Source organism: Convolutriloba macropyga, chromosome 7 (genome assembly GCF_964194025.1).
Source record: "Convolutriloba macropyga chromosome 7, txConMacr16.3, whole genome shotgun sequence".
NCBI lineage: Eukaryota > Metazoa > Xenacoelomorpha > Acoela > Convolutidae > Convolutriloba > Convolutriloba macropyga.
This window is the reverse complement of record NC_134474.1, coordinates 44,477,568-44,503,701: the sequence shown is the minus strand read 5'-3', so window position 1 is coordinate 44,503,701 and position 26,134 is coordinate 44,477,568. Positions and strand designations below refer to the sequence as shown.

Genomic DNA, 26,134 nt, shown 5'->3' with positions numbered 1-26,134 from the left:
AGGAAACACGAATACACTTTAGTCTTCAGCATTCGAGACAGAAAAGACAACAATTCATCCAAGACAAAGATGCATCCTTCTAAACAGAACAAAAAAAAGAAAAAGCAGAATTCAAACATACGAAACATTGAACCATTTCGCAAAAACGGTCAAAAAAATTTTGAGACTGCATTTATTACAAAAATTTTAACTGTTTTTCAAAAACTTAGCGCCAAAACATGATTGAATTTTAACTGAAAGGAAATTAAAGTCCCTCATAGTGCACAAAAAGACCATTTCTAGTAATTCAAACCAAAAAACAAAGAAACAGAGAAAAATTGGAAAAAAAACTACCAAAATCGGATTAGCATATGTAAATTTTAATAAAACAAAATTACACCGAGGTAGAAAGAGGCGTTGAGTATATAAATTATTAAAACGGAGTTACCATATTAACTGATTTTTGATTTAAAAAAGATCCGAAAATGAAGAAATTAACAGAAAAAAGCCAAAAATCAACTAAAAAATCAAGAAATATGTGCCAATTTTGAACTTCAAACGCATTTTCAATTTTTGCAAAACAATGTGTTATCAATTTCCGAGGTTTAAATTTCAGTATAGCATCGACTAAAAATTATTTCTACAAACAACCAAATTGCAAGCAAAAAAACTGGGCCATTTAGACCAAAAAACGGCTAAAAACGGTTATCTATATGTGCCATTCAGTCAAAAACTACTTTTCAAAGTCAAAAAAAATCTGACTTTTTAAACTTTACTGTGTGAACAAACGTAAAACGAAAAAGAGCGTCAGACGAGGAAACAAAAACATAGCCGGATAAATTCCGGAAGCGACTCGAAGAATCAAAACTTCACCAAAAAACCGTAACTGCATCTGAAGCCATTACCCTTTGTATTAAAACATCAACTCATTACCTGAGTTTGGTAACGTCAAAAAAGTCCGAAAAATTTAGGATTGTCAAAATACTGATGGGCTAAAAAATCAAAAAATATATGCCAATTTTGAACTTCAAACGCATTTTCAATTTTTGCAAAACAATGTGTTATCAATTTCCGAGGTTTAAATTTCAGTATAGCATCGACTAAAAATTATTTCTACAAACAACCAAATTGCAAGCAAAAAAACTGGGCCATTTAGACCAAAAAACGGCTGAAAACGGTTATCTATATGTGCCATTCAGTCAAAAACTACTTTTCAAAGTCAAAAAGTCATTCACTAAACGCAGCGAATGATCCAACAAGTTATCTCGCTCAGAAAAAATTAGTTCACACGGCAATCTTACTCACTTTCGCTTTTAGGTCAAAACATCGTCTGAACGAATAGAACTTCCGGTTAAAAAAACCGGAGGAAAACCAATACTCCTCTTCGAGTCTTAAAAACCAAGAGCACCTCAATATAATAAAACCATTGGCAAAACACCGTACATTAAAAAAGTTTTCATTCGATAATCAATTACCAACTGGTAGAAAAAAGCAACAGAAATGGTACATAGAAAACCGAAAAAACGGCAAAGTTAAAAAGCAGGAAAAAAGTCTACAAAAATCCCTACAAAAGACTAACTCGGTATTTACAAGAATTGTTCTAAAAAACTCTTTTAAAATTTATCTAATAGATCAGTGACCCATCCAATTCCTTCCAGAGATTTACTTAACAACTAAAAAAAAACGAAAAACAAAACTCAAAAATTACCAACACGAAATATTTATTTCCGTGAAAAATGCCCGGTATAACCCTGAAGTATTACTCCTGGCCAGCATTACCTGAAGAATAGCTCTATAAAAAAAGTGCACTAGAAAAAGAATCGGAAAAAGCTGAAATTCAGAAGATAGAGGCTAAAAAATCAAAAACATGAAAATAGGTCAAAATCCGATTAAAAGTACTCCCTTTTCTTTATCAAACAAACCTCAAATTAATAAAAAATCAACTAACAAAACACCGTTCAGTTCAAGCAAAAAAAAAATCCAAATGCTGTAAAAATAGACGGAGCATTTCAATTTGAATTGAAAAAACAGCTTCAAAAATTGTCCAACTGAACGAAATGGCAAAAACAACTCTATTAAAAACCTCTTTGAAAAACAGCACTTTGCAAAAAATTGTTTCTCCAGACCAAATTTTTTTCTCAAAATTATGCATGAAGAGAAAACCAGTCTAAATTCCGTGATTTTGGCTTTTTTTCCAGCAGATTAACCTAAAAACTACTTCTCATGTGCGACATTTGACTTCCTCTAAGAACATCCTCTAAACATAGCCAGCAAATTGTCGAACAAAGGCCGTTGACGTACAGTGGGATTAAGAGAAAAAATAGAGATAGAAATTGAACATTTTTTTTCTATTTGGTGTGGCAATTCTGCATATTCGGTTAAATTCTATAATTACATTAAATTCAGCTTTTCAACTGAGCGCTCTTAAGCATAATATTAATGCCAGCTAGCAATCGCTTTAATGAACTTTGATGCATAATGACCAGGATTTAATTTTGCTTTCTTTCGATTTTGCTCTTTTGACATTGACCATACTCACTACATTGCGTAATTGAAAGCGTGAAAGAATTTAGAATCTATTCAGTTGAAACAGTGATTGAAAAATCAAAAGTCAAAGGTGAAAATTGTGACTTATAGGAAACGAAAAACGTGATCAAAAGGTAAAGCGAATTAAAAGAGCACCTAAATAAAGGCAGTGGAGAGGCTGACGGCGGCTATTACTAGGGAAGTCATCGATTTAAGAACAAAAACGGACTAACGTGGAACAAATTGCTCTCGAAAGACAGTTGGGTCAATGGAATTCAGAGGGTACTGTAACAACATAGCCGTCAGATTGCCGGAAATAGCCGCCCTTGATGCACATCAGGAGTGAAACAGAAAAGGAAAAAAGCAGACAAATTGACTGAATTCTTTCTGTTTTTTTTTCAGTGTCGAAAAATGTTCTAATTTGGCGTGCAGTTTTAGTAAGATTCGAAGACTATACTTAATTCAAATTCTAAATTGAAAGCTAATAAGCTTAATAACGATAACAGATAGCAAACAATCTAATGAACTTTGATAACCTAATTCTCAAGGACTTCATAACCGGGCTTTATCGGTTTCTCCCGTCTCTTTTGATTTTGACCGTATTCAGTATATTGCTTAATTCAATGCATGAAAGAAACTGAAATCCATTCAGTTGAAACAGTGAGTGAAGTAAATCAGAAGCAAACGTGAAAAACGTGCCTTATGTAAAACGAAAAACGTGATCAAAAGGGACCGCGAATTCAAAAAGGAGAGCGCCTAAATACCAGCCGTCGAGAGGCTGGCGACGGCTAGTAATAAAGATGTTACCAATTTAAAAAACAAGAACCCACTAAGGTGAAACAAATTGCTCGCACGACAGTGTGGGCAGTTTAATTCAGAGGGGTCTGTAACAACATAGCCGTCAGATTGCCGGAAATAGCCGCCCTTGATGCACATCAGGAGTGAAACAGAAAAGGAAAAAAGCAGACAAATTAACTGAATTCTTTCTGTTTTTCTTCATTGTCAAAAAGTGTTCTAATTTGGCGTGCAGTGTCAGTTAGATTCGAAGACTATACTTGATTCAAATTCTAAATTGAAAGCTAATAAGCTTAATAACGATAACAGATAGCAAACAATCTATTGAACTTTGATAACCTAATTCTCAAGGACTTCATAACCGGGCTTTATCCGTTTCTCCCGTCTCTTTTGATTTTGCTCTTTTGATTTTGACCGTATTCAGTATTTTGCTTAATTCAATGCATGAAAGAAACTGAAATCCATTCAGTTGAAACAGTGAGTGAAGTAAATCAGAAGTCAAACGTGAAAATCGTGCCTTATGTAAAACGAAAAACGTGATCAAAAGGGACCGCGAATTCAAAAAGGAGAGCGCCTAAATACCAGCCGTCGAGAGGCTGACGACGGCTAGTAATAAAGATGTTACCAATTTAAAAAACAAAAACCGACTAAGGTAAAACAAATTGCTCGCACGACAGTTGGGGCAGTTTAATTCAGAGGGGTCTGTAACAACATAGCCGTCAGATTGCCGGAAATAGCCGCCCTTGATGCACATCAGGAGTGAAACAGAAAAGGAAAAAAGCAGACAAATTAACTGAATTCTTTCTGTTTTTTTTTTCATTGTCAAAAAGTGTTCTAATTTGGCGTGCAGTTTCAGTTAGATTCGAAGACTATACTGAATTCAAATTCTAAATTGAAAGCTAATAAGCTTAATAACGATAACAGATAGCAAACAATCTATTGAACTTTGATAACCTAATTCTCAAGGACTTCATAACCGGGCTTTATCGGTTTCTCCCGTCTCTTTTGATTTTGCTCTTTTGATTTTGACCGTATTCAGTATATTGCTTAATTCAATGCATGAAAGAAAATGAAATCCATTCAGTTGAAACAGTGAGTGAAGTAAATCAAATGTCAAACGTGAAAATCGTGCCTTATGTAAAACGAAAAACGTGATCAAAATGGACCGCGAATTCAAAAAGGAGAGCGCCTAAATACCAGCCGTCGAGAGGCTGACGACGGCTAGTAATAAAGATGTTACCAATTTAAAAAACAAAAACCGACTAAGGTAAACCGAATTGCTCGCACGACAGTTGGGGCAGTTTAATTCAGAGGCGTCTGTAACAACGTAGCCGTCAGATTGCCGGAAATAGCCGCCCTTGATGCACATCAGGAGTGAAACAGAAAAGGAAAAAAGCAGACAAATTAAATGAATTCTTTCTGTTTTTTTTTTCATTGTCAAAAAGTGTTCTAATTTGGCGTACAGTTTCAGTTAGATTCGAAGACTATACTGAATTCAAATTCTAAATTGAAAGCTAATAAGCTTAATAACGATAACAGATAGCAAACAATCTATTGAACTTTGATAACCTAATTCTCAAGGACTTCATAACCGGGCTTTATCCGTTTCTCCCGTCTCTTTTGATTTTGCTCTTTTGAGTTTGACCGTATTCAGTATATTGCTTAATTCAATGCATGAAAGAAACTGAAATCCATTCAGTTGAAACAGTGAGTGAAGTAAATCAGAAGTCAAACGTGAAAATCGTGCCTTATGTAAAACGAAAAACGTAATCAAAAGAGACCGCGAATTCAAAAAGGAGAGCGCCTAAATACCAGCCGTCGAGAGGCTGACGACGGCTAGTAATAAAGATGTTACCAATTTAAAAAACAAAAACCGACTAAGGTAAAACAAATTGCTCGCACGACAGTTGGGGCAGTTTAATTCAGAGGCGTCTGTAACAACATAGCCGTCAGATTGCCGGAAATAGCCGCCCTCGATGCACATCAGGAGTGAAACAGAAAAGGAAAAAAGCAGACAAATTAACTGAATTCTTTCTGTATTTTTCATTGTCAAAAAGTGTTCTAATTTGGCGTGCAGTTTTAGTTAGATTCGAAGACTATACTTAATTCAACTTCTAAACTTACAGCTAATAAGCTTAATAACGATATCAGATAGCAAACAACCTAATGAACTTTGATAACCTAATTCTCAGGGACTTCATGACCGGGCTTTATCGGTTTCTCCCGTCTCTTTTGATTTTGCTCTTTTGATCTTGACCGTATTCAGTATATTGCTTAATTCAATGCATGAAAGAAACTGAAATCCATTCAGTTGAAACAGTGAGTGAAGTAAATCAGAAGTCAAACGTGAAAATCGTGCCTTATGTAAAACGAAAAACGTGATCAAAAGGGACCGCGAATTCAAAAAGGAGAGCGCCTAAATACCAGCCGTCGAGAGGCTGACGACGGCTAGTAATAAAGATGTTACCAATTTAAAAAACAAAAACCGACTAAGGGAAAAAATTGCTCGCACGACAGTTGCGTCAGTTTAATTCAGAGGGGACTGTAACAACATAGCCGGCGGATTGCTGGAAATAGCCGCCCTTGATGCACATGAAGAGTGAAACAGAAAAGGAAAAAAGCAGACAAATTAACTGAATTCTTTCTGTTTTTTTTTCATTGTCAAAAAGTGTTCTAATTTGGCGTGCAGTTTTAGTTAGATTCGAAGACTATACTTAATTCAACTTCTAAACTGACAGCTAATAAGCTTAATAATGATATCAGATAGCAAACAATCTAATTAACTTTGAGAACCTAATTCTCAAGGACTTAATGACCGGGCTTTATCGGTTTATCCCGTCTCTTTTGATTTTGTCCTTTTGATTTTGACCGTATTCAGTATATTGCGTAATTCAAAGAATGAAAGAAATTGAAATCCATTCAGTTGAAACAGTGAGTTAAATAAGTCAGAAGTCAAATGCGAAAATCGTGCCTTATGTAAAACGAAAAACGTGATCAAAATGGACCGCGAATTCAAAAAGGAGAGCGCCTAAATACCAGCCGTCGAGAGGCTGACGACGGCTAGTAATAAAGATGTTACCAATTTAAAAAACAAAAACCGACTAAGGTAAACCGAATTGCTCGCACGACAGTTGGGGCAGTTTAATTCAGAGGCGTCTGTAACAACGTAGCCGTCAGATTGCCGGAAATAGCCGCCCTTGATGCACATCAGGAGTGAAACAGAAAAGGAAAAAAGCAGACAAATTAAATGAATTCTTTCTGTTTTTTTTTTTTCATTGTCAAAAAGTGTTCTAATTTGGCGTACAGTTTCAGTTAGATTCGAAGACTATACTGAATTCAAATTCTAAATTGAAAGCTAATAAGCTTAATAACGATAACAGATAGCAAACAATCTATTGAACTTTGATAACCTAATTCTCAAGGACTTCATAACCTGGCTTTATCCGTTTCTCCCGTCTCTTTTGATTTTGCTCTTTTGAGTTTGACCGTATTCAGTATATTGCTTAATTCAATGCATGAAAGAAACTGAAATCCATTCAGTTGAAACAGTGAGTGAAGTAAATCAGAAGTCAAACGTGAAAATCGTGCCTTATGTAAAACGAAAAACGTGATCAAAAGAGACCGCGAATTCAAAAAGGAGAGCGCCTAAATACCAGCCGTCGAGAGGCTGACGACGGCTAGTAATAAAGATGTTACCAATTTAAAAAACAAAAACCGACTAAGGTAAAACAAATTGCTCGCACGACAGTTGGGGCAGTTTAATTCAGAGGCGCCTGTAACAACATAGCCGTCAGATTGCCGGAAATAGCCGCCCTCGATGCACATCAGGAGTGAAACAGAAAAGGAAAAAAGCAGACAAATTAACTGAATTCTTTCTGTATTTTTCATTGTCAAAAAGTGTTCTAATTTGGCGTGCAGTTTTAGTTAGATTCGAAGACTATACTTAATTCAACTTCTAAACTTACAGCTAATAAGCTTAATAACGATATCAGATAGCAAACAACCTAATGAACTTTGATAACCTAATTCTCAGGGACTTCATGACCGGGCTTTATCGGTTTCTCCCGTCTCTTTTGATTTTGCTCTTTTGATCTTGACCGTATTCAGTATATTGCTTAATTCAATGCATGAAAGAAACTGAAATCCATTCAGTTGAAACAGTGAGTGAAGTAAATCAGAAGTCAAACGTGAAAATCGTGCCTTATGTAAAACGAAAAACGTGATCAAAAGGGACCGCGAATTCAAAAAGGAGAGCGCCTAAATACCAGCCGTCGAGAGGCTGACGACGGCTAGTAATAAAGATGTTACCAATTTAAAAAACAAAAACCGACTAAGGGAAAAAATTGCTCGCACGACAGTTGCGTCAGTTTAATTCAGAGGGGACTGTAACAACATAGCCGGCGGATTGCTGGAAATAGCCGCCCTTGATGCACATGAGGAGTGAAACAGAAAAGGAAAAAAGCAGACAAATTAACTGAATTCTTTCTGTTTTTTTTCATTGTCAAAAAGTGTTCTAATTTGGCGTGCAGTTTTAGTTAGATTCGAAGACTATACTTAATTCAACTTCTAAACTGACAGCTAATAAGCTTAATAATGATATCAGATAGCAAACAATCTAATTAACTTTGAGAACCTAATTCTCAAGGACTTAATGACCGGGCTTTATCGGTTTATCCCGTCTCTTTTGATTTTGTCCTTTTGATTTTGACCGTAGTCACTATATTGCGTCATTGGATGCATGAAAGAAATTGAAATCCAATCAGTTGAAACAGTGAGTGAAGTAGGTCGGAAGTCAAAAGTGAAAATCGTGCCTTATGTAGAACGAAAAACGTGATGAAAAGGTAAAACGGATTTAAAAAAAGGAGAGCACCTAAAAATCCATTTGAGGGGCTGACGGCGGCTATTGAAAATCTTTACCTTATTGGAATCCTCGGCCTCATGAATCCTTGACTTAGGCAATTACAACCCGGCTTCAAGAACTTCTGATCTCCTAGTTTGAAATACTCCTGGTTGCAAAAGAGGGGATACAGGTGCTAGTATCAATACCAATAATCATTAGAGATAGAAAAAAAGAATTATAGGAGAAAAGTTCAAGCCGGGCATCTACAATTGGAAATTATGGGCAAATCTCGTTTCTACTCTTGATTTCGTTTCCATGATTCCTTTAATTCTAAAATTACTTTGCTGAGCATCAGCTTTTAAAGGATGAGCGACGGATAAAAACAGATAAAACAGTCCACTTTGTTTGAGAGCAATTAAGAAGCCACGAAAACAGCTCTACTTTACTTCTGAAACAGACCAACTTTATCTCCTCAATCAAATAAAATTAATGAGTCTAGAAGACAATTTGCAGTGCGTAAGAAAGTTAGCCTTTCGCAATCTGGAAATTAAAAACAGTCTGGAAGGGTCACATTCATGTTGCATTTTTCCTCAGGAATAAACCTCACGCAAAATCAATTAAGTTTTCTCTTCAAGGAGCACGTTCATTTTTAGAAATAGATGTGCAAAAAGTTTAGAAGACAGTTCATCTCATTCCACAGGATTGCTGTAATTAAATATTACCAAACAGTAAAAAAAAGGTCTCGCAAAGCTCAACACTAACTCCGTCACAAAAATTGTACTTGTTGTTTCGCAGACAACAATCAATTTTCCAACTAACTAACGACAGATTTGTTTAAGGTATGTATTAGTATTATGGTAGCGCAGCGCCGTATTGCCGACTTCTCCAAAATGTAGTTTGAAATTTTTTCTAATTGAAATCTCTATAATTAAGCTAATAATAAATCAAGAAACAAATGCCATTTGTTTTAGGTATTAGTATTATGGTAGCGCTGCAAGTATTCCCGACTCCCCCAAAATGTCTTTTTTAATTGAAATCTACAAATAAGCTAATAATAAATCAAACATTTCGTCATTAAAGCTCAAAAAGTGCTCAAAGACGTTCAATTAGTTGCCTTGAAATAGGGATTCAGAAGCAAGTCATTTCTTAGCTTTCGCAATGTTGGCATGAAATGTGACACGGTCCTCCAAAATCTAATAGCATACAAGATGGTGGCATCATCTATTAAACATACCCGGCAGATTACCGGAAAATAGCCGCCGTTGATTCCCATAACTCTATTGGGATTGAAAAATTGGGATTGAAAAATATCATCAAAAATTGATTTCGGTTTAAAAACATTTTAAGTGCGATTTATTTTGATGTCATTTCGTAATTAAACATATTCCTGTCTCTCAGTGAGAGGCTACAGGGTCTAGTATAAATACCAATAAGCATTATAGATAGCAACTAAAACTTATGAGAACAAAGTTCAAGTACCGGGCATCTAAAAATGGGCTTTATGGGTTTATCCCGTTTCTATTTCTGACTTTGATTTTTTTTACTGACTCTTCATTTTGAATTGCTTTGCTGAGCAGCTGCTGTTCAAAAGGACTTTCAGCAGAACGACAGAAGAGTGAAACTAGCCTAGAGAAGTCAAAAAGATTTCACGCAAAAAGTCGAAAAAGCGGCAAGATGGGTAAAGCGAAAAAAAGTTCGACGAAGTAAAAAAACATAGCAGGACAAGTCCTGACGTACAATTCAAAGAATTTTCATTGACTACACAGAAAAACTAGACCTAGAAAGGACTATCAGTGAATTGAGAAAACCATTTTAAAAAAAATCAGAACAAAAAAATAAGAAAAAAACAGAAAATCAATATCAAAATGCCGCATGTGAACAAAAAAACCAATACCGAGAAACCGAATTTTTGTTCAGACACCGTTTTCTCACTCTAATTTAAAATTAGAGCGAAAAAATTCACGCTGCAAATCCACTCGCTTTTTCGCTCCATTTCCTGTTTCGGCGTGACCAAACTCACTACTCCAATTTGACTTCAAAAATCATGAAAATGTGTGAACAGATCTTAAAAAAAAAGACAGCGCCCTAATACAATTCAAATTCTTTGAATTGTAAAAATAGGAGCGCTATAATAGCCGGCTGAGAAGATGAGGGCAGCTATTAATAATAAACTATATCACAAATTGCAGATTATTTTTACCGACCTACACAAAATAAGAAAGTAGCAAAAAATGAAAAAACAATAGCTTAAAACATTGACTGCAGGTTCAAAGCATTCCTAAAACTTAAAAATTCAAGTGAAACTTCGTTTGGGTTATAACATAAGCAGCATTCTTATACTCTTTGTAGATCTTACTTTTTATGGCATCTTCATTTGAATCTCTTACTTTATTGACATTTGGTTAACTTCTTAAGAATGCTGCTGATGCAGTCATTAATCAGCTCTGATTTATCTCATTCCCTCAAAATCTAATAGACAAAAATATTTGACATTGTCGACCAAAAGTACACCTTGTAATATGCAACTAAATCCATGCTCAAGATCGCCAAGAGGGTTTTTTCAAGTCCACGTAAATTTTTGGAAACGAGGTGAAAACACAGCCAGCAGATTACCGCAAAATAGTCGCCGTTGACGCGCTAGACGCACTTCGGGATTGAAACAGAAAAAGAAGAGATAGAAATCGACAAAATTTTTTCCTAAGTTTTAAAAATTGTTCTAATTCGGTTTGCAATTTGAGTTAAATCCTAATACTATACTTACTTCAGCTTCTAAACTGAAAAGCATTAAGCTTAATACTAATATCAGCTAGCAATCGCTATAATGAACATTGATAACTTAACGCTTTATGACTTAATGACCCGGCTTTTTCGATTTATCCCATTTCTTTTGATTTTGCTCTTGACAATGACCGTATTCATTACATTGCGTAATTGAATGCATGAAAGAGTTTAGAATCCATTCAGCTGAAAAATAGAGTGAGGTTAGTCAGAAGTCACACGTGAAAATCGTGACTTATGTAAAAGGAAAAATGAGATCAAAAGGTAAAGACAATTAAAAAAACATACCAGGACAAGTTCTGACGTACAGTTCAAAGAATTTTCAATGACTAAACAAAAATCTAGACCTAGAACAGACTATGAGTGAATTGGGAAAACCATTTCTAAAAAAAATCAGACGAGACAAGAGACTCAAACGAATTGCTCTCAAAGGACCGGCGAGCAGTTGACTTTTTCAGTAGCTAGCCAGAGTTTAGTGAGGCTAGCTTTCGCTGGATTCGACTCTGCATCTTTTAGTTTTCTAGCGTTTTTAGTAAATAAATCAAATAAAAAACTGATACTTTAAAAAACTGCAAAATATTGCAAAATTTAAAAAAGCTTCCAGATTTTGCAGTGAAAAAGTTCACAACATTTTTTCTCTGCATTTATGTCAATTAACTCATCTGCTTGACTTGAAAAGCTTCGTTGGCCAGTAATGATCGTAGAAGGACAAAAATATTCCAAAATTTTGAAAATCGCAAATTTTACCAAAATCTTGCTGCAATTCAATATATTAAAATCTTCAAAACAATTTCACTGTCTCAACAGAAAATCCAGTATCTCTATTTTAAGCTTTAAAAGGTTTCACTGGCTCATAAAGATCCATAAACTGGGAACAACAATTTTCCGAAAAACTGACAAAAATTAAATTGCTGGAAAATTGTTAAAGCTGGAGTCATTAAAACATTGATAATCATTCCATTAACTGTAGAAACTATGCGACAGCGTATCATCATACCTTGAGGAGAACTAGGATCCTGGTGCCGGAAAAATGATGAAAAAAATTCAAAAAGATTCAAAAAACTTTAAAAATTGCAAAAATTTATAAATTGTTGATATTAAAATCCTGAAAAACATTCAATTACATCTAGAAGCTATGCAGTAATAATCAAACCCACGAGGAGGTTCGCTAGTCGTTCAGTTTGGAGAAACCTAAAAATGACAAATTTTCGAAAAAAAACTTGAAAAAATTGCAGATTTTGTCAAAAAAATTGATAAAATTCGTGATAGTAAAATGTTGAAAAATCATTCCATTGCCACTAGAAACTATGCAGTAACCTATTATCAAACCCTGGTGGAGGTTGGGTGGTCCTTGAGTTCGGAGAAACCTAAAAACCGACAAAAATCTCTAAAAAACTGAAAAAAATTGCAATCTTTATCAAAATTTTGTAAAAATTTGCAATAATAAAATGATGAAAACCATTCCATGGCCAATATAAATTTTTAATACCCTAATATCGAACGCTATAGGAGACTTCCTGGCTCCTGGGTCTCGGAAAACTTAAGATAATAAAAAAATTTTATAAACTTAAAAAAAATTTGCAATTTTCATCAAAAATTGCCAAAGTTCGTGATGTTAAAACGCTGGATACCCTTCTCCTACCACTAGAAGCAATGCAGCAACCTATTTCCAGGAGGTTCGCTGGCTCTTGAGACTGGAAAACCTAAAAAAAGACAGAATTTCAGAAAAAACATGAAACAAATGCAAGTTTTATAAAAAAAATTGCTTAATTAAAAAAATGAAAGCTATTATGAGGCAATTAAAATTTTTTTAGTAACTTTTTATCAAACGCTTAAGGAAGTTTTCTGCTCCTTGCGTCCGGAAAGACGAGAATAAAGAAAAATGAATGAAAAAAACTGAAAAAATTTGCAAGTTTTGTCAAATGCTAAAATTCGTGATGTTAAAATTGTTGAAACAATTGCACTACCATTAGAGACTATGCAATAACCTATTATAAAATACTAGAGGAGTTTCCTTGACACCCAGGGCTGAAAGAACTCAAAAACTGACAAATATTTTCAGAGAAACTTAAAAATTGCGAAAATTAGAATAAAATTGCGTGTTTGTTCGTCAGTACCCAACGGGGGGAGGGGGTGCACTGGTGGCTGAAGGGGGGAAGGGGCATCAGTGGATCAACAGTGGGGTGGGGTGTCTTCAACCTCTAAGAACCGCCCTTCACACCATAAATATAAGGATCCAAAACAGTTTGAGCTGAAACAGAGCTGAAAAGCTCTAAGAGCACTTAATGCCCGCTGGGCGCTACCTGTTTATCCCGTTTTTGAGGACGAAAAGTCAAAAGCGTCAGACGAAAAATCGGTCAAGCGAAAAATGGCACAAAAAAGACCGACAGGACTAATATAATTGCTACAAACTTTGCTTGAGAGCAATCAATAAAAAAAACAGAAAATCGATGTCAAAATGCCTCATATGAACAAAATACTAATAGCGAGAAATGGAAATTTGGTTCAAACAAAAAACTAGGCGTAAAATGAGGAATAGATTGGGAAAACTATTTAGAAAAATTTTCTATCCAAAAAAAAACAAGTAAAAATCGAAGTGAAATTGCCGCACGTAAACAAAAAAAACACTAGCGAGAAAGCGAATTTTTGTTCAAACACCGTTTTCTCACTCTACGTTAAAATAAGAGCATAAAAAATTACGCCGCAAAAGCACTCGCTTTTTCGCTCCACTTCCTGTTTTGGCGTAACCAAAGTCGCGAAAAGGTCATAAAAATGTGTGAACAGATCTTAAAAATGACAGGAGAGCGCCTAAATAATAGCCGTTTCAGAGGCTGACGGCGGCTATTAAACAGTACCAATTGCAATGTTATAACATAGAGTCGATAGATCTCGATTTTGTATCAAGCCGATGATGGTTCCAAATTTAACAATAATTGCATGACACCAAGTTACTCAATATTTCACTAGTAAAAAATTCTTATGTCAAATTTTGGCAGGTTTTTTCTGGCTAAGTTTTCTTTCTATGTTTTTCATGTTACTGCTTGAGAAAAACAAGAACCGGTCAAATTTGAATGTACGAAAAAAGCGACCAGCGTAAAGATCTATCCTCTTCAATTGAACTAGGGGATGGATGACAAAGAGCTGCAAAATCCCACCACTCACACCCATGCTTCAAATTGAGAGACAGGCGTTATATGCATTCACATTCTGAGAATCAATCAGATTAGGTCAAGTTCCTTCAATTGAAACCCAGTTTGGCAACACTTACCCTCCAAAAGCGACGATTAGCTTCACTTTGACCTTATACTGCACAATGATGCCCAAATTCTCCTTTTGGGCTGGGTCCGCTATTCTGCAACAAACAAAAACACTTGTTAATCCATCACTCATAAAATATTTCTATTAGCAGCAAGTGAATACAGTTTGGATAATGCGTGGCATGAAGCAGCATGAAATCAAATCGTTACCAAATTGCACAATTTAACCTGATTAAACTAAATTGAAGGCTTAAAATTCACGAATGTGGGATATCGAATTTCCTGAAATCTTAAAGCTTCTCAGCAGTGAACCGTGATTTTCGATTAGTGTCGGAAGCTAAGCCGAATCTTGCACAGTTAATGCAACTCTTCAAATCGATTTAAGAACAATTAGCTATAGAGGTACCAACTTTATTTATATGCAAATAATGGCTTAAAAGCCAAGTTAACTGAAAAGTTGAGCACTTAAAAGCCAAATAGATAGAAGCCACATTGTTGAACCTTTCAAAATCCCTCCTACCAAACGCCACCATTAATTAGTTATTTTGTATGCACAGAACGATAGACATTTATTACCTGTAATAAATATTCGATGCTCATGAACTGAATGAACTGTTAATTATTAATTGAAATATTACGTATTAGTCTCGAATGCAAAATAATTTGAACGGAAAATAACCAAAAATAGATCAACCGCAGACGCAAATGATTAGAATGTTTCTTGTACTATCAAAATCATTTGAGCATCTTTCAGCGTTTTCATTGCAATTATGAACTCCTAATATATTAGTTACAGTCTTTCAGATGATTTCAACAATAGGCTAAAAAATTGAGTACATTTTGCGTCTTTCGGTAAATTAGGTACATTTGTCCGGACCCTTTGCTGAAGTATTTTGGATTGACCTATCGCATAAATTCTACAAACTGCAGCTCGCAGCTTCTAAGTTCGTACCTTAGTTTTTTACAATACCAAATCCATTTGTTATGCAAATCGAATGAATTCATGAAATTACTTAAGCATAATAAAAACAAACTCATATGTTGTCAAAGTAACTCAAAAGCATATCTTTAAACAAAACAGTTAACGGTATATTAACCAAGACTTAACAAAAAGTTAATTATTTTTCTTTGAACTTTCCTATCATTCCGACAAATTAGCTCAATAAAGTTAGCCCAAACGACAGTGCATGCCGCAATATGCAAGAGTGCTTCCAATGAGAGGAGACTAGACAATAAGACGAAAGGACAGTAGATAGCACATGGTTAATATTTTGAAAAAAAAACGGGACAGTAAATAGAAAGTGAACAGTAAATCGCAATTTTCTTTGTAATCTGGGCCTAATTTTGTTTTCTCTGATGGAAATGTGTCAAGTATACTTGGGCCGCCTTTACCGGGGTTTCAGATCAGTTCAGACTTGTGTAATTTTTTTATTTTTTTTATTTCAAGACGAATTCATTATATTATATATAAAATCAATTCTAATTCTACTCGGCTGCAGTGAAATCATTTAAAAGCCTCCCCGAGTTCTGGCCATTAGCTTCAGCTGCCAGTGAAATTCAATAGCTGAAAACTTCTTAAATTTATAGTTATTCTAGAGTACTATAATCTAGAGTATTATCGAGTTCTTAAATATAGTTGACTACAGTCTATGTATATGCCCTCTCTGTAGGCCGCACTTTTTGGAACTTTCCGTCAACGAATTTCGATACCTAATCTTCTACTATCAGTGCACTAAATGTAACAAATAATCACAATCAAGCGAAGTGAAGATTTGGCCTCTTGGATAAATAATTGAGTCTCGCTTTCGATTCATTGTCCCAATTCTTTCTTTTGACTATCGCTACTGTGTTTCGATATACTGCTCTGGTCACCTTCCACTGCCCATTAATAAAGTGAACGAATGAATAACAGGTCTTGTATTGAATGATTCCACTTCCAAGGGGTAAATATGCAACAACCAGTTTCTCCACCAATAAAAATCCTCCTCTGTAAAGAGTAAAGAGTGAGTTGTGAAAAGCTTACCTGTCTGAAGGAAGTCTGAACAATAGTGAGAACACGCATTATGCAACAACATCACTCAGAATTGTCATCAAGATCAATACTTATATTACACAGATGAAGAATTTTGCCACATACTCAGCAAAAAGAAGACTTTATTATTCTTAAGATCTGCAACTATTCAAACGAAAATATTCACACTAAGGCAAAGAAACAATGTTAAATACAAATCAATTTACCAATTTGAGTTATCAAACAGTATTAAATTAAAAAAAATAGCCGGTAGATTGCCGGAAATTATCTTCCTTGACCCTACTGACCTATGACGGCACTGGGACACAAAAAAATGGGAGGAGAGAAATTTACTAAAATAACCTTTGTTTCTCAAAATGGAATGTCCAAAAAGGCTCTTATTTACTCATCAGATTAATTACATTAAAACACTAAACTCGGCAACATAAATTGGAGGCCATTAAGCACAATGCCAATACTAAACATACCCGGCAGATTGCCGAAAAATAGCCGCCGTTGATTCCAATAAGCATGATTGGGGTTGAAAGAATAGAAGATATTGAAAAAAAAGATTTTTGTACAAAAACATTTTTTAAGTCCGATTTATTTTGCCGGCATTTCGTAGTTGAACATATTTCTGTTTCTTAGAGAGAGGCTACAGGGGCTACTATCAATACCAATAAGCATTAGAGATGGTAACTAAGACTTATGGGAACGACGTTCAAATAGCGGGCATCTAAAATTGGGCTTTATGGGTTTATCCCGTTTCTACTTCTGACTTCAATTTTTTATACTGACTCTGTTCATTTTGAACTGCTTTGCTGAGCAACTGATGTTCAAAATCACTTTTAGCAGAATGAGAGAAGAGAGAAACTAGCCTAGAGAAGTCAAAAAGATTTCACGCAAAATGTTGAAAAAGCGGTAAAAATGAGGTAAAGCGAAACATTTATTTATCCGACAAAGTAAAAAAAATAGGAGCGCTATAATAGCCGGCTGAGAAGATGAGGGCGGCTATTAATCAGAATAACTGAAAACAAGCGAAGACCTGGCTGTCACCCTTATTACAAGAACGCAAGTTCCGATAGTCAACAGAGTTTTTGCATAATACTAATCCAAAGAAGACATGTTAAATAATGTTTAAACATAGCCGGCAAACTGTTGAAAAATAGCCGCCGTTGACCAGCTTGACCCACATTGGGATTAAAACAGAAAGAAAAAAAATAAGAGATAGAAATTGACAGCATTTTTAAAAGTGTCAAATTGTTCTTATTTGGTGTGTAAACTCTGCATATTTGGTTCGATTCCAAAATTACATTTAATGCAGCTTCTAAATTGAAGGCTATTAAGCATAATAACAACGTCAGCTAGCAATCGCTTTAATGAACTTTGATAAACTAATGCATTATGACTTAATGACCGGGCTTTATATTTTTATCCTGTTTATTTTGATTTTGCTCTTTTGACTTTGACCGTATTTACTACATTACGTAAAACAATACGTGAAAGAATTTAAAATCCATTCAGTTGAAACAGTGAGTGAAGTAAGTCAGAAGTAAAATCGTGACTAATGTAAAACCGAAAACGTGATCAAAAGGTAAAGCAAATTAAAAGGAGAGCGCCTAAATAATAGCACCTGAGAGGCTGACGGCGGCTATTAAAAAATATGCACTAAATTGCACAACCAATGAGAGAGAGCAAAATACATAGGACTTCTGGCATAAATCAAAAAAATCTATTGTCTCTGGCAAAAATCAAAAAAACCAAGTCACAACAGTTAACAAATTCAGGGAAAATTCCAAATGACTTAATTTTCACTTGAGACTAAATAAAAAGGCGAAGAAGCAACAGTAAACACTGGAAAACAGAAAAATAAGTGATATTTGTTTGATAATGATGTGTCAAAGTCATTAAAGCCGTTAGTAACCTGAATAAATAAATTTCCCTTAGCCAGAAATTCGACGTTATTGGTTGATCTAAGAGACAAAAACAGATCCATAACAAACATTGGGGCAAACTCAAAAATTCACAGATATTTTGTGAATACTTATTTGTGAACGCTTTGTGAGACTTCTGACAAATCACACCGAGTAAAAAGATAATGAGCTACACAAACAAACTGACCAATTTTTAACAAATAGTGGTTAAGTCATCTAAACAATTAGGTACCCATGGAGGGTTTCGACCAACTGCAACATCAGCACAATCATTTCAACTTTTAATAGCATTCAAGTAAAACAAATCAAGAGAAAAACAGAAAAGCAAATCTTACCGACGCACTTACGAAAAATTCTCAAAAACAGAAAATTTGTTCAAAAACCAATTTTAAACCCCTTCAAAAAGCAGTTGGACAAAGTTTAACTTTTTTGGCTTCGACTAGATCAGTTTGACTTCTTCCAATTTGACATCTCGTAACATCAGAAACCCAAAAACAAAACAGTTAACGGTATATTAACCAAGACTTAACAAAAAGTTAATTATTTTTCTTTGAACTTTCCTATCATTCCGACAAATTAGCTCAATAAAGTTAGCCCAAACGACCGTGCATGCCGCAATATGCAAGAGCGCTTCCAATGAGAGGAGACTAGACAATAAGACGAAAGGACAGTAGATAGCACATGGTTAATATTTTGAAAAAAAACGGGAAAGTAAATAGAAAGTGAACAGAAAATCGCAATTTTCTTTGTAATCTGGGCCTAATTTTGTTTTCTGTGATGGAAATGTGTCAAGTATACTTGGGCCGCCTTTACCGGGGTTTCAGATCAGTTCAGACTTGTGTAATTTTTTTATTCTTTTTAATTCAAGACGAATTCATTATATTATATATAAAATCAATTCTAATTCTACTCGGCTGCAGTGAAATCATTTAAAAGCCTCCCCGAGTTCTGGCCATTAGCTTCAGCTGCCAGTGAAATTCAATAGCTGAAAACTTCTTAAATTTATAGTTATTCTAGAGTACTATAATCTAGATTATTATCGAGTTCTTAAATATAGTTGACTACAGTCTATGTATATGCCCTCTCTGTAGGCCGCACTTTTTGGAACTTTCCGTCAACGAATTTCGATACCTAATCTTCTACTATCAGTGCACTAAATGTAACAAATAATCACAATCAAGCAAAGTGAAGATTTGGCCTCTTGGATAAAAAATTGAATCTCGCTTTTGATTCATTGTCCCAATTCTTTCTTTTGACTATCGCTACTGTGTTTCGATATACTGCTCTGGTCACCTTCCACTGCCCATTAATAAAGTGAACGAATGAATAACAGGTCTTGTATTGAATGATTCCACTTCCAAGGGGTAAATATGCAACAACCAGTTTCTCCACCAATAAAAATCCTCCTCTGTAAAGAGTAAAGAGTGAGTTGTGAAAAGCTTACCTGTCTGAAGGAAGTCTGAACAATAGTGCAACACGCATTATGCAACAACATCACTCAGAATTGTCATCAAGATCAATACTTATATTACACAGATGAAGAATTTTGCCACATACTCAGCAAAAAGAAGACTTTATTATTCTTAAGATCTGCAACTATTCAAACGAAAATATTCACACTAAGGCAAAGAAACAATGTTAAATACAAATCAATTTACCAATTTGAGTTATCAAACAGTATTAAATTAAAAAAATAGCCGGTAGATTGCCGGAAATTATCTTCCTTGACCCTACTGACCTATGACGGCACTGGGACACAAAAAAATGGGAGGAGAGAAATTTACTAAAATAACCTTTGTTTGTCAAAATGGAATGTCCAAAAAGGCTCTTATTTACTCATCAGATTAATTACATTAAAACACTAAACTTGGCAACATAAATTGGAGGCCATTAAGCACAATGCCAATACTAAACATATCCGGCAGATTGCCGAAAAATAGCCGCCGTTGATTCCAATAAGCATGATTGGGGTTGAAAGAATAGAAGATATTGAAAAAAAAGATTTTTGTACAAAAACATTTTTTAAGTCCGATTTATTTTGCCGGCATTTCGTAGTTGAACATATTTCTGTTTCTTAGAGAGAGGCTACAGGGGCTACTATCAATACCAATAAGCATTAGAGATGGTAACTAAGACTTATGGGAACGACGTTCAAATAGCGGGCATCTAAAATTGGGCTTTATGGGTTTATCCCGTTTCTACTTCTGACTTCAATTTTTTATACTGACTCTGTTCATTTTGAACTGCTTTGCTGAGCAACTGATGTTCAAAATCACTTTTAGCAGAATGAGAGAAGAGAGAAACTAGCCTAGAGAAGTCAAAAAGATTTCACGCAAAATGTTGAAAAAGCGGTAAAAATGAGGTAAAGCGAAACATTTATTTATCCGACAAAGTAAAAAAAAATAGGAGCGCTATAATAGCCGGCTGAGAAGATGAGGGCGGCTATTAATCAGAATAACTGAAAACAAGCGAAGACCTGGCTGTCACCCTTATTACAAGAACGCAACTTCCGATAGTCAACAGAGTTTTTGCATAATACTAATCCAAAGAAGACATGTTAAATAATGTTTAAACATAGCCGGCAAACTGTTGAAAAATAGCCGCCGTTGACCAGCTTGACCCACATTGGGATTAAAACAGAAAGAAAAAAAATAAGAGATAGAAATTGACAGCATTTTTAAAAGTGTCAAATTGTTCTTATTTGGTGTGTAAACTCTGCATATTTGGTTCGATTCCAAAATTACATTTAATGCAGCTTCTAAATTGAAGGCTATTAAGCATAATAACAACGTCAGCTAGCAATCGCTTTAATGAACTTTGATAAACTAATGCATTATGACTTAATGACCGGGCTTTATATTTTTATCCTGTTTATTTTGATTTTGCTCTTTTGACTTTGACCGTATTTACTACATTACGTAAAACAATACGTGAAAGAATTTAAAATCCATTCAGTTGAAACAGTGAGTGAAGTAAGTCAGAAGTAAAATCGTGACTAATGTAAAACCGAAAACGTGATCAAAAGGTAAAGCAGATTAAAAGGAGAGCGCCTAAATAATAGCACCTGAGAGGCTGACGGCGGCTATTAAAAAATATGCACTAAATTGCACAACCAATGAGAGAGAGCAAAATACATAGGACTTCTGGCATAAATCAAAAAAATCTATTGTCTCTGGCAAAAATCAAAAAAACCAAGTCACAACAGTTAACAAATTCAGGGAAAATTCCAAATGACTTAATTTTCACTTGAGACTAAATAAAAAGGCGAAGAAGCAACAGTAAACACTGGAAAACAGAAAAATAAGTGATATTTGTTTGATAATGATGTGTCAAAGTCATTAAAGCCGTTAGTAACCTGAATAAATAAATTTCCCTTAGCCAGAAATTCGACGTTATTGGTTGATCTAAGAGACAAAAACAGATCCATAACAAACATTGGGGCAAACTCAAAAATTCACAGATATTTTGTGAATACTTATTTGTGAACGCTTTGTGAGACTTCTGACAAATCACACCGAGTAAAAAGATAATGAGCTACACAAACAAACTGACCAATTTTTAACAAATAGTGGTTAAGTCATCTAAACAATTAGGTACCCATGGAGGGTTTCGACCAACTGCAACATCAGCACAATCATTTCAACTTTTAATAGCATTCAAGTAAAACAAATCAAGAGAAAAACAGAAAAGCAAATCTTACCGACGCACTTACGAAAAATTCTCAAAAACAGAAAATTTGTTCAAAAACCAATTTTAAACCCCTTCAAAAAGCAGTTGGACAAAGTTTAACTTTTTTGGCTTCGACTAGATCAGTTTGACTTCTTCCAATTTGACATCTCGTAACATCAGAAACTCAAAAACAAAAAACACAGGGGCTAGTATCAATACCAATAAGCATTAGAGACGGTAACCAAGAACAATGTTTGAGTAACGGGCATCTAAATTTGGGCTTTACGGGTTTATCTCGTTTCCATTTCTGATTTTGTTTTTTGATATTAACTCTGTTCATTTCGAATTGCTTTGCTGGCTGAGCAACTGCTGTCCCAAACCACTTTTAACAGAATGGGAAGAGTGACCCTAGAGAAGTCAAAAAGATTTCACGCAAAATGAACAAGCTGTGAACTAAGGTAAAGCAAAAAAACACAGCAGGACAAGTCCTGACCGACAATTCCAAGAATTTTCATTGACTAATCAAAAATTAAACCAAGAACTGACTATGACTGATTTGGGAAAACCATTTGTAATAAATAAAAAAATCAGAAAATAATGTCAAATTCTGCATGTGAACAAAAAACCAATAGCGATAAATTGAAATTTGGTTCAAACAAAAAACTAGGTCTAGAATGAAAGATGAATGGATTGGGAAAACCATTTAGAAAACAATCCAATCCAAAAAATTGAAAATACAGTAAAAATCAAAGTGAAATTGCCGCATGTGAAGAAAAAAAACCACTAGCGAGAAAGCGAAATTTTGCTCAAATACTGTTTTCACTCTACTCTAAAATTAGAGCAAAAAAATTTCACGACGCAAAACCACTCACTTTTTAGCTCCACTTCCTGTTTCGGCGTGACCAAATTACTACTCCAATTTGACTTCAAAAATCATGAAAATGTGTAAACATACCCGGCAGATTGCCGGAAAATAGCCGCCGTTGATTCCAATAAGCATGATTGGGATTGAAAGAATAGAAGATATCAAAAAGAGAATTTTGTACAAAAACATTTTTTAAGTCCGATTTATTTTGATGGCATTTCGTCGTTGAACATACTTCTGTTTCTTAGAGAGAGGCTACAGGGGCTACTATTAATACCAATAAGCATAAGAGATGGTAACTAAGACTTATAGGAACGACATTCAAATAGCGGGCATCTAAAATTGGGCTTTTTGGGTTTATCCCGTTTCTATTTCTGACTTCAATTTTTTATTCTGACTCTGTTCATTTTGAATTGCTTTGCTTAGCAACTGATGTTCAAATTCACTTTTAGCAGAATGAGGGAAGAGAAAAACAAGCCTAGAGAAGTCAAAAAGATTTCACGCAAAATGCTGAAAAAGCGGCAAAATGGTAAAGCGAAAAAAAATTCGACGAAGTAAAAAAAAACATAGCAGGACAAGTCCTGAAATACAATTCAAAGAGTTGAATGAAAAACTCAGACTTACTCTACCTGACCAGCAGATCAATTGAACAATGCCGGACAGAACACAAAAATCATCCAAAAATTGAGAAACTAAAAGAATCAAAACTAAACAGAAACATACTCATTGCTAAAACTCTTAAGCTTTTAAACCTAAGGCAAAATTTTTCCCTATAAAAATACCTTCGCAAAAAAATGTTGAAAGCATCTTTTGTTTCTGAAACCGGTCCAGTAATTCATATGCGAGACCTGAAAAACATTCATTGGCCCTTGAAGATCGATTAACTCGAAAATGACCAAAATTTAAGAAAAAAAGAAATCAATGGCAAAAAAGAAAATGTTGAAAATTGTGAAATAAATATGTTCACAAACATTTCTGTGTCTTAAGAGGCTATCCAGTGACCAAATTCCAAGCATTTAAAAACTCATTGTCTCATAGATCGATAGGCAATAATTTCTAGAAAAAATTTCAAACTTCAAAAAATAGAATTTCGCTCTATTAAATTATTGAAAGCCATTCAGTTGTTCCCTAGCAACTATTTAAAATTATATTATCAAACCCTGGATGAGGTTACTGTCTACTGAAGCAAGAAAAAAAATAAAATACAAATGTTTTGAAAAAACTTGTAAAAATTTGCAAATTCTATCAAAACAACTTCTAAAAGTCGAAAGGTTAAATTGCTGAAAACAAAACCATTGAAACTAAAAACCCTGCAGTTACTTTTTATCAGAACGTGGAATAGATTTTCTTGCACTTGAGAATGGACGAATATCAAAAACTGACTAAAACTTCAGAAAAACCTTAAAAAAATTGCAGATTTTATCAAAAAAAATGCTAAAATTCGAGACATTAAAATGCTAACAACCATTCTATTGTTACTAGAAACTATGCAAACCTATTAACAAACCTCAAAGAAGATTTCCTGGTCCCTGAAGCTGGAAAAACTGAAAAAATGAGAACTTTCAAAAAAAAAACCTGAAATGCGAATTTGGTAAAAAAAAATTGCTAAAATTTGTAAAATTCAAAAGTTCAAACCTATTCCATGGCAATTAAAAATGATTCATTAACTTATTATCCAACCCCTAATGAGGTTTTCTGGCCCCTGGGACTCAAACAACTTGAATAATGACAATAAATGTAAAAAAAAAATGTGAAAAAAATTGCAAGTTTTGTCAAAAAATGCTAAAATTCATGATGGCAAAAAGACCATTCCGTTATTACTAGAAACTATGCAATAATCTATCATCAAGTCCGTTATCAAACCCTAGAGGTTTCTTGACACCTAGGGCTAAAAAAACTCAAAAAATGACAAAATTTTCAAACAACCTGAAAAAAATTTCAAAAATTAGTATCATTTTGTGTGTTTGTGTTTGTAGTACCAAAACATATAGCTCATAAAATGGTCATAACAAGCAATTTTGTCGCAGAAAAGGCCGTCATCAATTTTTGAAAAACTTCAACCTAAGACTAATCAAACAAAAAACTTCAAAAAAATCACAAAAAACATGAAAAATTGCACCATTTTGAGCCCAAAAACTCCTAAAAATGACCTTTTAACCTTAAATTAAGGCCATCCCAGCAGCTGCACCACTTTAAGCACTTGAGGGACTACTAAAGTCCACTTTGGGCCTCTAATGAAATTTAATACCCGCTGGACTTTACCTGTTTATCCCGTTTTGGAAGAGCAAAGTCATTGAAAAATGTGTGAACACATCTTAAAACAAACACAGCGCACCAATACAACTCAAATTCTTTGAATTGTAAAAAGGAGCGCTATAATAGCTGGCTGAGAAGCTGAGGCGGCTATTAAAAAACCAAATAACATTTAATTTGTTGAAACTCTTTGACAATAAGGTCCTCAATATTGACTGGGGTAGGGTAGGATTAAAGAGGTGGGGAGGGAGAGGCTCAAAACATCTCAAAGACCTCAACTTGAATAATAGCTGAGGTTTAAATGTCGAATTAGCCTCACATTATACGTGGGCAACAACGTAACTTTAACTGAAGGATGGTCCAAAACTCTCGAACATAAGAGCTGCTCTTCGCACCGTGAAATTAAGTCAGGAATTTGTTGGTCAGACAAAAAACGATGTGACGACAAATCGGCAGTACGAAAAGTTGCATAAAAGACATGTAGCACTAAATTAATTGCTAGAAACTTCGTTTGAGAGCTATTACTTACTATCTGAGGTTTACGAAAAAAAAATCGTAGAGACAAAAAACTTCTATAACTCAAAATTTTCAGAAGACCAGTAAAAAAACTAAGACACATTTCAAAGTCGAAAGATCACCATGAGGAGAATAATTGCTAGTAATTTATGTGAGAGCAATTTGCACCTGTGTATTTTATTCTAATTGTGGTGAGATGTGAATGGGTACAACTCAGAGCAGGACACTTACATTGTGGATGACGCTAGGTTAGTATCCTCGTGTTTCAATTTTCCATCGAGTGCGAGGCCTCGCTTGTCTTTGTTCTCGCTGAGGAGGGGAGTGACAGTGTACACTTTGGTGAGTGTCTGACTGGGGCCCACTGGCATCCGTTCCTCACTCTCCAACTCTGCCACTGGACACTTATACTGTGCTGTGGAGAACAGACAGATGTCTGCTATCTGACGTACACTCACTTTCACCTGGATAACAAACACATTTCGTCATTGATGCAGTTACAGGCTTTCAAGGCTTTTGCGTTGCAGATTAATTTCTGCAAATTAACGCAAAGCAGACAACAATACGGAAAGATATTTCATTGAATTTTTCAGATATTAATTAGATGTGGATCAATGAAAAAATTAGGATTCATGAAATATATATTCAAGGAATCAACTTGCTTCCCTCAAAGTTTCATATGCACGTTGAACGTGTTTCTTTTCATTACCAAGA

The 26,134-nt window shown here is 34.7% G+C and overlaps 1 protein-coding gene across 4 annotated transcripts in view; it reads right to left on the bottom strand.

Annotated features, from left to right (window-relative positions):
- LOC142342898 (arrestin red cell-like) overlaps window positions 1-26,134 on the bottom strand; it is a 553,550-nt gene that overhangs the window by 9,606 nt on the left and 517,810 nt on the right. For 2 of the 4 annotated variants that reach the window (XM_075394553.1, XM_075394554.1), the window contains exons 9-11: window positions 25,655-25,884; window positions 19,565-19,579; window positions 14,187-14,270 (exon numbers count right to left, since the gene is read on the bottom strand). In XM_075394553.1, coding sequence (XP_075250668.1) covers window positions 14,187-14,270; window positions 19,565-19,579; window positions 25,655-25,884 — 329 coding nt within the window. The remainder of the gene's footprint in view (window positions 1-14,186; window positions 14,271-19,564; window positions 19,580-25,654; window positions 25,885-26,134) is intronic. The other 2 variants (XM_075394555.1, XM_075394556.1) reach the window with 1 other exon arrangement.